Raw genomic sequence first — 11,626 nt, forward strand, 5'->3', positions numbered from 1 at the left:
CACACTTCACACACACACTCCTCTCAACATACACACACACACTCCTCATCTCATACACACACTCCACACAACACACACACACTCCTCTCAACATACACACTTCATACACACAACACACACACACTCCTCATCTCATACACACACTCCACACTTCACACACACACTCACTCCATACACACTCCACACTTTATACACACACCTCACTCCACAGACACTCCTCACTACACACTCCACACACAGCTCACCTCATTCTGATCAGTTTGGACTCCAGTCTAAAGGTTTAAATCAGTGGAGTGGTCTAGTTAGTAATTATGAGGGGCGTCCACATACTTTTGAATAGATTTTTGATGAGCATGTGTAGCTACGGAACAGTCAGGCACCTTTCCAACACTCCTGGAGCGTCGTCCATCCGACTGAACACTAACGTACTGCAGCTTTAGCATCTATAAACCCCACACACGCTGGTGAAAGTTACCCGGCTGTTCCACTTGTTTGGGTGAAGGGGTGCAGGTAGAAGTAGCAGATGATGTCACTTCCTGTTCCATACTAATCTGTGCAGGTCATTTTTTATTTACGACTTTTTCCATTTTATTCCTCATTAGCTTTTATTACTGTTTAATATTTATGACTTTCTTCCACAGCCTTGTAAAACCACACACACACACACACTACAGACACACTGAAGCCATGATGTAAGAGAGCACTGTGTGATGAAGTGTAAGGTGTGTGTGTACACCAATCAGCCAGAACATTAGGACCACCCACCCACTCTTCCGTTAAGCCCTGACCTGCTGGGACACCTGAAGTGCTCCTGTAGTACCAGGCTAAACAATCCTGTGCTCAGACGTCCACGTGACTGGAATTTCTTCCAGTTCTTATACCTGCGTGCACTCAGTAGGTGCTTTAGACTGTAGACAGGAGATGCATGGGGACTCTGACTGGTACAGAAGGGTTTGATGCTCTGTGTGTCACCAGGATTAAAATCTGCAGTTTGATCCACAGCAGATCTTCTGTTGGTCAGTACCAGACCCCACAGCCTTCACGTCCTCTGGCTCTGACCCCTGAGGGTGGAGACTCACCACGCCCACCTGTGATGCCTCCTGCTGTTCGGGAGGAAGCACAGACAGCAGCTTAGATGATTCACGTGCTGGTGTAGAAAGTTCGGGTGTAATTCCTCAGTACTGATTCTGATTCACGACATCAGATGAGTTCTCTGTGCCCACATAAACAGGGCGAGTTTGACTGCACCTAGTAAAGGTCTGTGTGAGAGTGGGTGGATTTAAAATCCAGATGTTTGGTGGATGTGTTTATGATTGTGCAGCAGCAGTTGAAACTCCTGCATGTTCAGAAAATCATTTTATTGGTAGTTGCATAAAAGTATATGACAGTAAGTGTGTGTGTGTGTGTGTGTGTGTGTGTGTGTGTGTGTGTGTGTGTGTGTGTGTGTCAGTGATCGTTGGTATTATCAGGGTGTGCATGTTCAGGTATGCTGCTCGGAATTGAAGTGTGTGAGTTTCACTGAGACGTCCTTGGACACTGTACAGGCGTCACCCAACTTTATCACACACACACACACACACACACAGTGACCTTCAGTTGGATGGTTTTACCTGTAAGGAGAATAAAAGTGTTATTCTGTACGTTAATGAGTGACATGGAGCGGCCTGGTATAGAGTACATTGTGTGTGTGTGTGTGTTTACAGTTCAATCATAAATACCTGCCCCCCCCTGAATAGATTTGGAACTCTGAACGTTTCTGCTGGATTTTACTGTAAACGACGTCTTTATCATCTGAGATTTTAGAGCTGCAGGAGCTTCTGTTCTGACCCAACAACCTACTGCTGGTCTGTAGGACCTAAAGTTGGGTTCCAACATGATAAACCGATAACCAGCCTTCTTCTGCTTCAGCTGTGATGTGTTACTGTACATAAAAACCACCCACCCAACAGATTCGAGCTGTGTGTTACAACCATGTTATAAACTAAGGAGCTGCTCAGAGAAGCTGAGAGAGGAGATCAGTTCATTCCACCAAAAGAACAACAGGTAGAAGAAGATCTCCAAGACCTTGAGCATTCCTAGAGACTGATGGTGCCACAGCAATCCTGCCTGGCTGTGGGAGAAAGTACAACATTTCATCCAGAGGCTTTAACAACACCTATAGGACGACCTAATAAAGGCTGGAACAAACGTGTCAGTGGAACCATTAGAAGATCACCTAACAACCAAGAACTTTATGATGCTTAATGAACTTTATCATTCATGAGCAGAAAGTACAGGAACGGTGGGCTGGAACCCATCAGAAGGAATTTGGACAGGACTGCAGGGATCAGAGTGTAGATGTTTCATTACGATGGTGAACTGAACATGATAATGAAACACAGAAGCAGAATGAGAGGAGGGACGAGCGCCGAGGGAACGAGTTTAAACCCAGGAACATCCTATAGATCAGCGCCCTTCCCTAATAAGGTCACAAATACAAACCCATCAACTGAGAGAGAGAGAGTGTATAAATAGTGTGTGTGTGTGTTTATAATGTTGTGTGTATAATGGTGTGTGTGTGTGTGTGTGTATCAGTGTGTGTGTATGATGGTGTGTGTATAATGTGTGTATATAATGGTATATGTGTATGTGTGTATATATTAGTGTGTGTATAAAGGAGTGCATGTTTGTGTATAATGTTGTGTGTGTGTATAACTGTGTGTGTGTGTGTTGAGGAAGTTGTTTGAAGGCTGGATGGAACAGTTGTGGTTAGTCTGTAGTAAAGCAGTTTCTACCCTCTAAACAAAGCAACACCAAACAAGCGCAGGTCAGGGGTCATGTGACAGGAAGTGGTGTGTGCTGAGTAATGGCGGGCTGCTTATCTCCTCCAGCGCCGAGTCGCTCTCACAGCTCAGCAGTGTGGAGGAGCTCGTCCCCTCTCATCCGCTATCGGTGTCTGAAGCTCTGCTGTCTGAATGAGCACAAGTTCCTACAGACACACTCCAAAATCTTGTGGAAAGCCGTTCTGAAAATGGAGATTGTTCTAGGTATGTTGTTATGGGGGGGGGGCAGTACTCCTGCCAGCACCCCACACTGGTCCCCTCGTGTCTCTCTGGGGCCCGACGGAGTGTACCGCACTGCTGCACCCCTCCAAAATCGTACACTATTTAAATATGTGTTTAGATATGTTGACTCGATGCAGCAGCGTAACCATGGTGACAACAAACTACAATGTTCAGTAAAGTTCAGCACTGCTGGTCCACACCCTGTCAATCCATTCATCTGTGGGTGTGTGTGTGTGTACTGTAGGACTTTAATAAAACATTAAACATCATTTATTACTGTGTGTGTGTGTGTGTGTGTGTGTGTGTGTGTGCAGGGTTAAGAACATATCTGATTTCGGGAAGAAAGATGGGATTCCAGTGCGGTTGTTCTCAGAAGAGTTTGGGGTGTGACCTCGACGAAACCCAGAGACCCTCCACCCGTACACACACACCTGATCTCACACACACATCTACGACTGAACACAATAAGGTAGGTACACTCTCACACACACACCTGATCACACACACACACACACCTGATCTCACACACACATCCACCACTGAACACAATAAGGTAGGTACACTCTCACACACACACACACCTGATCTCACACACACACACACACACCTGATCACACACACACATCCACCACTGAACACAATAAGGTAGGTACACTCTCACACACACACCTGATCACACACACACACACACACACACACACACACCTGATCACACACACACACCTGATCACACACACACACACACACACCTGATCACACACACACACACCTAATCTCACACACACATCCACCACTGAACACAATAAGGTAGGTACACTCACACACACCTGATCACTCACACACACACCTGATCACTCACACACACACCTGATCACTCACACACACACCTGATCACACACACACACCTGATCTCACACACACACACACACCTGATCACACACACACACACACACACCTGATCACACACACACACACCTAATCTCACACACACATCCACCACTGAACACAATAAGGTAGGTACACTCACACACACCTGATCACTCACACACACACCTGATCACTCACACACACACCTGATCACACACACACACCTGATCTCACACACACACACACACCTGATCTCACACACACATCCACCACTGAACACAATAAGGTAGGTACACTCACACACACCTGATCACTCACACACACACCTGATCACACACTCACACACACCTGATCACTCACACACACACCTGATCACACACACACACCTGATCTCACACACACACACCTGATCACACACACACACCTGATCGCTCTCTCCTCATGTTTATGCTTCTTTTTTCTCTCCTCAGACGCTGTGTGTGTCCTGCAGTGTGATGGTGGGTGTGGGTGGAAATCTGATCGCTGACGAAGCCACTCACAACGGCTGTCAGGACGATCACAGAACCGCCAGCAACAAGGTACCCACGCCACTGCACAACGTCACTACACATCACCACTGCACTACACAATATCACCACACTACACATCACCACTTCACATCACCACTTCACATCACCACTTCACATCACCACTACACTGTACAGCTTTCCAGTTCTCAGTTCTGAGTTCTGCTCTGTCTGTGTTAATTCCACTTTTTCTGTCGTGGCAGTTTGTCTCTGTGTTGTTTATTTGTTACTATGATTTCATTATTTTGGCCATTTTATTTATTTTCCTTTTGCACTTTTTGTTTGTGATTTTTATTTTAGATCTATATATTATTTCAGATGTGTATATTATTTTAGATCTGTATATTGGGGAGATCTGTATATCTGTATATTTTAGCTCCTCTCTCTAATGCTCCTCAGTTTCCCAAGACGGTGAACGGGTTGCTGAGCCCGCTGTGTGAGGAGGGGGTTCGGGCGAGCCAGGCCTCCCTGTGTGAGATGCTGCAGAAGGAAAGGAGCCTGGGGGCGGGGTCGACAGGAGGAGGAGCCGGAACCGCGGGGGGCGGAACCATGGACCACTCGGCCCTCATCCCGATCCGCAGCAAAGGGTTCCGGGAAAGGAGCGACGTACATTTCGTGGAAGTGGTTAAGGAGGACAGGTGAGGATGGACAAGTCTTTGGACCACCTTAAACTTACGTATGTCGTGTATTTTGAACCTCAGCCTTCCAGAGCACAACTCTGATTTATCCAGTGTAGATCCACCTGAAGTTCCTGAGAAAGTTCCTGAAGTGGATGTGTGTTGGTGTGGTGCATTCTGGGTGATTTTAACCCTGGTTTTTATTGTGTTTGCTCTTTTGTGTCTCCTGTAGTTTGATGAAGGATTATTTCTTCAAACCCCCCATCAACAAACTGAGCCTGAACTTTCTGGAGAACTCTCTGGAGTCGGCCTACAGAAAAAGTTACCAACAAGAGGTACACCAACACCCCCAGAACACCCCCACCCCACCCACACCCTCACCCCGGCTTTAATTCTCACTTCCATCACAGGGTTCAAAGTCAAAATGACGCCTCACTACTCAAATTACCGTGGACGTGTCCCAAATCCCACCCTGTTCACCATGTGGAACATGAACACCATCGTCGGTCTAATCGGGACGTGTCTCAAATCACTGTGTTCACTACTTAGTGTACATAAACATCAGCATCGGTCCTCTGTGGACCCCGAATCACACTCCGCGGTCACTGTGCTGTGTAAGATTGGCAGGCCTGTGTTTGTTCTGGTGTGACAGATTAGCTCCTGGATTAAAGGGACAGACTGACACTGTTCCACACGCTTGGAGTGAGTGCAGTTAAACTAATCATATTTATATGGACACCGAGCACATAAAAACTGGGGGGCTGTGGCACAAAAACAACCTATAACCTACATGTTCTCTAGTCATTCAGCCACAGAGATAAAAAGGCTGGAGAACTCTGTGAACACACGTACAGTAGAGACACTCGGAAGGCGTGGCACATCAGATGAAAGGGAGCGCCCTTGAATGTCATGACCAGTTAAGCTAACCTGGTATAAACTGGTATTTCTCTCTCAGGTGATCAGCCACGCCCCGGTGAAGACGTTTGCCAGCCCCGTCTTCAGCTCCCTGCTGGATGTGCTGCTGTCCTGCGCCGTCTTCCTCGCCCTCACCCTCGCCTGCTTCCTCTACCCGCTGGTTACCATGGAGATGCCCCCTGCTACCACCTTTAGCCTGGCAGTGGTGGCCGCTCTGCTGGAACTCGTCTCTCTTGTCCTGTCCATCCGGTGAGCCAAATTTTTGGTGACGTCTTCAGATCTCTGGTACTCAGTGAACCAGCATCACATGATCACTGTACCATCTCTGTTGTACCAACGTGGAACCATTTGGCACATTTTCAACCAAAAATAAGAGGGTTCTGAACTGGTAATGTTCGTTCCCAGCTGGAACCAAAGAACAGCCAGAATTTTCAGCTGGACGTCCGACAAGCTTGCGGTCAGGCGTCCAAATACTTTTGACCATACAGTGTACATTAAGGGGGGAGGGTGCATTTACTTTCTCACGGAGCTGCACATCATTTGTGACCTTTGTTCTGACCCCGCAGGATGACCTTCTACCTGGACGACGTGCTGAGCTGCACCCTCTCTCTGCTGAAACTGGTGTCCGGCTGGATCCCGCGTCATGTGATCGGCGCCGTGCTCGTGTCACTTCCTGCCATCTCGGTCTTTTCACACCTGGCCTGCAGCCTTCACCCGCCCATCCAGGTATGGACGAGAAATAAAGCGCTTATGACCCAGTGAAAGGTTGTACCATGCTCATTGTGGTTTTTTTATTTTATTTTTGGACATACTCTATTCCTCTGATCATTCTGGTGCCCTCTGCTGGTGGAATGATGCCATCGCTGGATGAAAAGTGCTGACTTCAAGCTTCTTCTTACAGAAGACTCTTAGCATGTAGGGGGGAGCACACTACTCTCACCGTATTCCTCCACCACCTCTCCTAATATTAAAAATAGCTCACGATGGTGCAGCTAGCTCACCACCACCGCGCAGGCTCGACTCCCGAGCTGATTTAACCAGGTCTGGTAGAGACAGCGACTCCTGCTGTCCAGCTCAGGTATGAGGGGCAGAAAAATACTGAGAGAGTTGCGCTGTCCTCCATACGACCTGAGACTGTGTTCAGGACACCTGTATATATCTTCTCTTTTATGTGTTTAGTGCTTTTATATCCTACATGGCCAAAAGTATGTGGACACCCCTTCTAATGAATGTAGATTTTTTTACAACAGTTACAATTAGGGGTTTGAAATCACCTTTGAGATGAGTCGGAACCTCAACTGAGAGCCAGGCCTTTTTGTCTGGTGTCAGTGGCAGACCTCAGAAATGCTCGTCTGATGTGGGATTGAATTCCCAATGCCACACTCCATAAAATAAAGGCTTCCACCATATTAAAGTTCATGGTTTTGGATCAGGCTGTCCAACATGTTCATGGTGAGGTGTCCAAATACTTTTGGCCATAATAGCCGAGAGTCAGTCATGTCGTTTGCTGGATGTAATTAGCTAACGAGCTCCTGTATCTGGGGCTGTAGGTGACCATGTTCCTGTGCAGCGCCGTCATCATCGCCATCATCCAGTACTGCAACTTCTGCCAGCTGAGCTTCTGGATGCGCTCTGTCCTCGCCACCGCCGCCGGCGTCTCTCTGCTGGCTGTGCTGTACAGCGCCCCCGCCAGGCCGAGGTCAGAACCTGCAGCATTATATTTCCTTTGTGTTGTGATTGATTTATTTCATATTAAAGTTATTTTATATTTGATTTGTGCCAAATATTATTGGAGACCCACACAGGAACCTCCAGGAGTTTATTTATTGATTGATTTTTATATTATTATGCAGGTCATTTATTTAAATGTATGTATTTATTGCCCCGTTCTCCCAATCTAGTCGTTTCCAGTTCCCCTGTTGTCACCTCACCTCCCTCAGACACGGCTAGTTGTGCCTATAGGACACACAGCCCGGTTTAAAGCACCACTGAGAGCACTGCGCCATCCAAGGGCATCTGATTCTCTCAGAAAACCCTCTTCAATCCCCAGGGTCACCAGAGTCGCTCTGACGGAGTCACAGTTTTAAAATCCTTCATTATCTTTTAGTAGAACTGAGGTCCGGAGATCAGCTGGATCATGCAGCACCTTCTTCTGTAGGATCCAGTCCTGAGTTCTGGCGTCATGCTTCATGTTTCCAGAATAAGTTTATAGAATGGTTAGATTAAATACGTTTGCTTTATTTACATGTCCAGTATCTATAAGTAATCCTTCAGTATCTTTGGAGTGAAGCGGCTCCATATCATGATGCTCCCACCACCGTACTTCACTGTAGGTTTGGTGGTCCAAACACGAGCAGCTGAATTATCATCAAACGTTCTGTTTGTGTTTGATCTGATGGTGGTTCTGACTGGTAGAAATGCTGGTATGTGTTTAGTTCCCAGTGTAACTGTTGTTCCTGCTGCTTTTCCCAGCAGCAGCAGTGGCGCTGATGTTCCAGTGTTGGGGTAAGTCTGTTTGACCTCCCTGATGCACCGATCTTCTGTAATGTCGCCATTATTAGACTGAATGTCCAAAAGTATGTGGACACCAGATCATGAGCTTGTTAGACGTCCAGTTTCAAATATGGTTATTAATCTAAAGTTGATTCCATTGTATTGCATGTATGCTGTACACTTATTTACATCTGATTTCTAATTACAACTGACCTCATGCCGGCTGGTGGGGGGACAGCCCGGTGTGGCCCCGGGGGCCGTACAATGCCCATGCGAGCTCTTACCTTAACTACTATGCTACAACTGCCCACAACTATGCTGCCCTTGACTTTCTGTTCCCTTCTGTTTCAGGAACCTGAGTAACGTGAGTGTGGATGCTGATTGGACGAGCAGGGTGGAAGCCTCAGCTCTGGATCTGATGGTTCCCGAGGCCCTGCTGTCCTTCTTCCTGCTGCTGCTTCTGGTCTGGTTCCTGAACCGCGAGGTGGAGGTCAGTTACCGGCTGCATTACCACGGCAACGTGGAGGCCGACAAGCACCGCATCAAGATCCAGACCATGCGAGACCAGGCCGACTGGCTGCTGCACAACATCATCCCCATGCACGTGGTGGAGCAGCTGAAGGTCACGCGGAGCTACTCCAAGAACCACGACAACGTGGGCGTGATCTTCGCCAGCATCGTCAACTTCAGCGAGTTCTACGAGGAGAGCTTCGAGGGCGGCAAGGAGTGCTACCGCGTCCTGAACGAGCTCATCGGCGACTTCGACGAGCTGCTGCGCAAGCCGGCGTTCTCCAGCGTGGAGAAGATCAAGACCATCGGCGCCACCTACATGGCGGCGTCGGGGCTGAACGGGCGGCAGTGCCGCGGGCAGGCCGACCCCCGCGCCCACCTGCGCGCCCTGTTCGAGTTCGTGCTGGAGATGATGCACGTGGTGGACGACTTCAACAAGAACATGCTGGGCTTCCAGTTCAAGCTGCGCATCGGGTTCAATCACGGCCCGCTGACCGCCGGCGTCATCGGGACCAACAAGCTCCTGTACGACATCTGGGGCGACACGGTAAACATCGCCAGTCGCATGGACAGCACCGGCGTGGAGTGCCGCATTCAGGTGAGTGAAGAGAGCCACGCTGTGCTTAGCACCATGGACTACGCCTTCAACTACCGCGGCACCGTTAACGTCAAGGGGAAGGGCCAGATGAGGACCTACCTGTACCCCAAGCTCGACAGAACCGGAGACGAGCACATCTCCGAGCCTCAGGGCAAACAGACCGCAGGGGACACCTACGTACCCCCTGATCCAGCCAACCACCGCTCTTCTTCTTCACCCTGCACTAATCCCTGTCCCGCTAACTCCGGGGCGCCACAGGGACCTGTCCTAGGACCGTCAAAGTTGTCAGAAGAATGCCACAAAGACACTTTTAGAGACCGCTTGGTGACGGGCGGTGCTCCGGAGAGGTCCGGTTCCTCTCCTGAAGCAGTTTTTGGTGGCACCCAGCCACCGTCGATAGCACACGTTAGCGCACCGCTAGCCAGACCAGAGACGCCTTTACAGGCAGCGGAGGAGAACGAGGAGCAGGAGGAGGAGAACGAACGGTCCAGGCTCCGGTCAGGGGAAAGGCTTTGATCTGGCCAGTAGCTGCTGATATTTCTGCCTGGTGTATGGATCACTAGAGCAGGAGGGCGTATTACCGAGGGTCACCTCCCGAGGTGCCTTAACGTTCCCGTTAGGTTTCGAGCTCTTGTGAAGGTCGGAGGTTATTAGGGGGTGAGAATCACAGTTTAGCACTAAACTAAAGGAGGTAAGAAGGGACGGGGGTGAGTTTTACATTTCTGACCCGCTGGTTATTCAGTGCTGTGCTTTATTATTATTATTATTAATATTTTAATATAAGTGCCTTTGGTTTTGTGAGCGCGCACTATGGGACGATTCAACACGAACAAATCAGTGACGGAGTGACGTTAGCGTGACGGCGACGGACACGTCTGTGGTTCAGTTTATTTAGCTGATAGCATTTTGTTTATACTGCCGATATTTTTGCTGTGTTTATTTCTTTCACATTTCTGACGTGACCTCGAGGGTAAAACGTGCCAGTTAAGCTGATCAGAAGTGTTGAACCACGCGTCAGGGGGATTATTTTTTATTAGATGCTTATATTAGCGCTCTCTGTTTCACATCCAAGTGCCATAAAGCTGCAGAATCAGTCCAAAGCCGCGTTAACGTATAGGTCTGAGATTAAGATCAGGAATCTGACCGAGGTGTCGCTGTGTGCTGCCTGATGCTAACAGTAACAGTGCTGGAGACGCGTATGTTAGGAGGCCTGTGTTAGCATGGTAACACACAACGCTGCTGCGTTCGGCTTTACCCGGGTGAAAGCGTTACGTAGCTTTAGGCTTGTGCAGGAATCAGATTCTCACGTCGTGATATTTGCTCACACTTTTATTGGAAAGGTAAAACCTTTTAATTTACACTACTTTATAGGCCGCTCAGGTGGCGCAGCGGTAACACATGCTAGCATACCAGAGCTGGGATCTAGAATACATCGTATCGAATCTCAGCGCTGCCATCTAGCTGGGCTGGGCGGCCACAAGAACAACGATTGGCTGTTGTTCATCCAGGGTGGGAGCCGGATAGGGAGCTCGTAACTGGTGCAATGACGACCTCTGCTGGCTGATTGAGTTGGGGAAGGATGCTGATCAGGGTGTATCTCTCCATACACAAGGCTGATCCTGCACACGTACTGCACACGTGCCGGAGGGGGGTGTGACAGTTGCAAGGCTCCTCAGTCAGCAGTGGAGGGTTGTATCGTTGAGGTAGAGGTGAAGCGTAATGCATTCGGGGTAATTGGATACGACTAAATTAGGGGAGAAAAGCTTCATCCCAAACTACACTGCTAACTGAAGCACAATGAAGCAAAAAAATCACAGTTCTAGCGCTGTGGGTGAACAATTTTGTGTCATGATGTAAAAACTCACTTCTTGTAAGTGATCAGCGCCCCCTGGTGCCCGACTGTGTGATTGTAGATTTCCTAAAGAACATTAAGATAATTATGATTAGTGATGGACACACTGATCAGATCCTGACTGATTAACAGCACACGTCGACTGTGATCATCACTGAACTGAA

The 11,626-nt window shown here is 48.4% G+C and overlaps 1 protein-coding gene across 1 annotated transcript in view; it reads left to right on the forward strand.

Annotated features, from left to right (window-relative positions):
• The window catches only part of adcy9 (adenylate cyclase 9), a 17,362-nt gene extending 7,091 nt beyond the window's left edge, over nucleotides 1-10,271 (forward strand). Inside the window, exons 2-10 of the mRNA XM_062989617.1 lie at nucleotides 3,359-3,513; nucleotides 4,382-4,489; nucleotides 4,877-5,115; nucleotides 5,327-5,429; nucleotides 6,050-6,258; nucleotides 6,576-6,735; nucleotides 7,560-7,708; nucleotides 8,482-8,508; nucleotides 8,854-10,271. Of these exons, the coding sequence (XP_062845687.1) occupies nucleotides 3,359-3,513; nucleotides 4,382-4,489; nucleotides 4,877-5,115; nucleotides 5,327-5,429; nucleotides 6,050-6,258; nucleotides 6,576-6,735; nucleotides 7,560-7,708; nucleotides 8,482-8,508; nucleotides 8,854-10,126 (2,423 nt within the window). The 3' untranslated portion in view covers nucleotides 10,127-10,271. The remainder of the gene's footprint in view (nucleotides 1-3,358; nucleotides 3,514-4,381; nucleotides 4,490-4,876; nucleotides 5,116-5,326; nucleotides 5,430-6,049; nucleotides 6,259-6,575; nucleotides 6,736-7,559; nucleotides 7,709-8,481; nucleotides 8,509-8,853) is intronic.
• Nucleotides 10,272-11,626: the final 1,355 nt, after the last annotated feature.

This window comes from Trichomycterus rosablanca, chromosome 27 (genome assembly GCF_030014385.1).
Source record: "Trichomycterus rosablanca isolate fTriRos1 chromosome 27, fTriRos1.hap1, whole genome shotgun sequence".
Taxonomy (NCBI): Eukaryota; Metazoa; Chordata; class Actinopteri; order Siluriformes; family Trichomycteridae; genus Trichomycterus; species Trichomycterus rosablanca.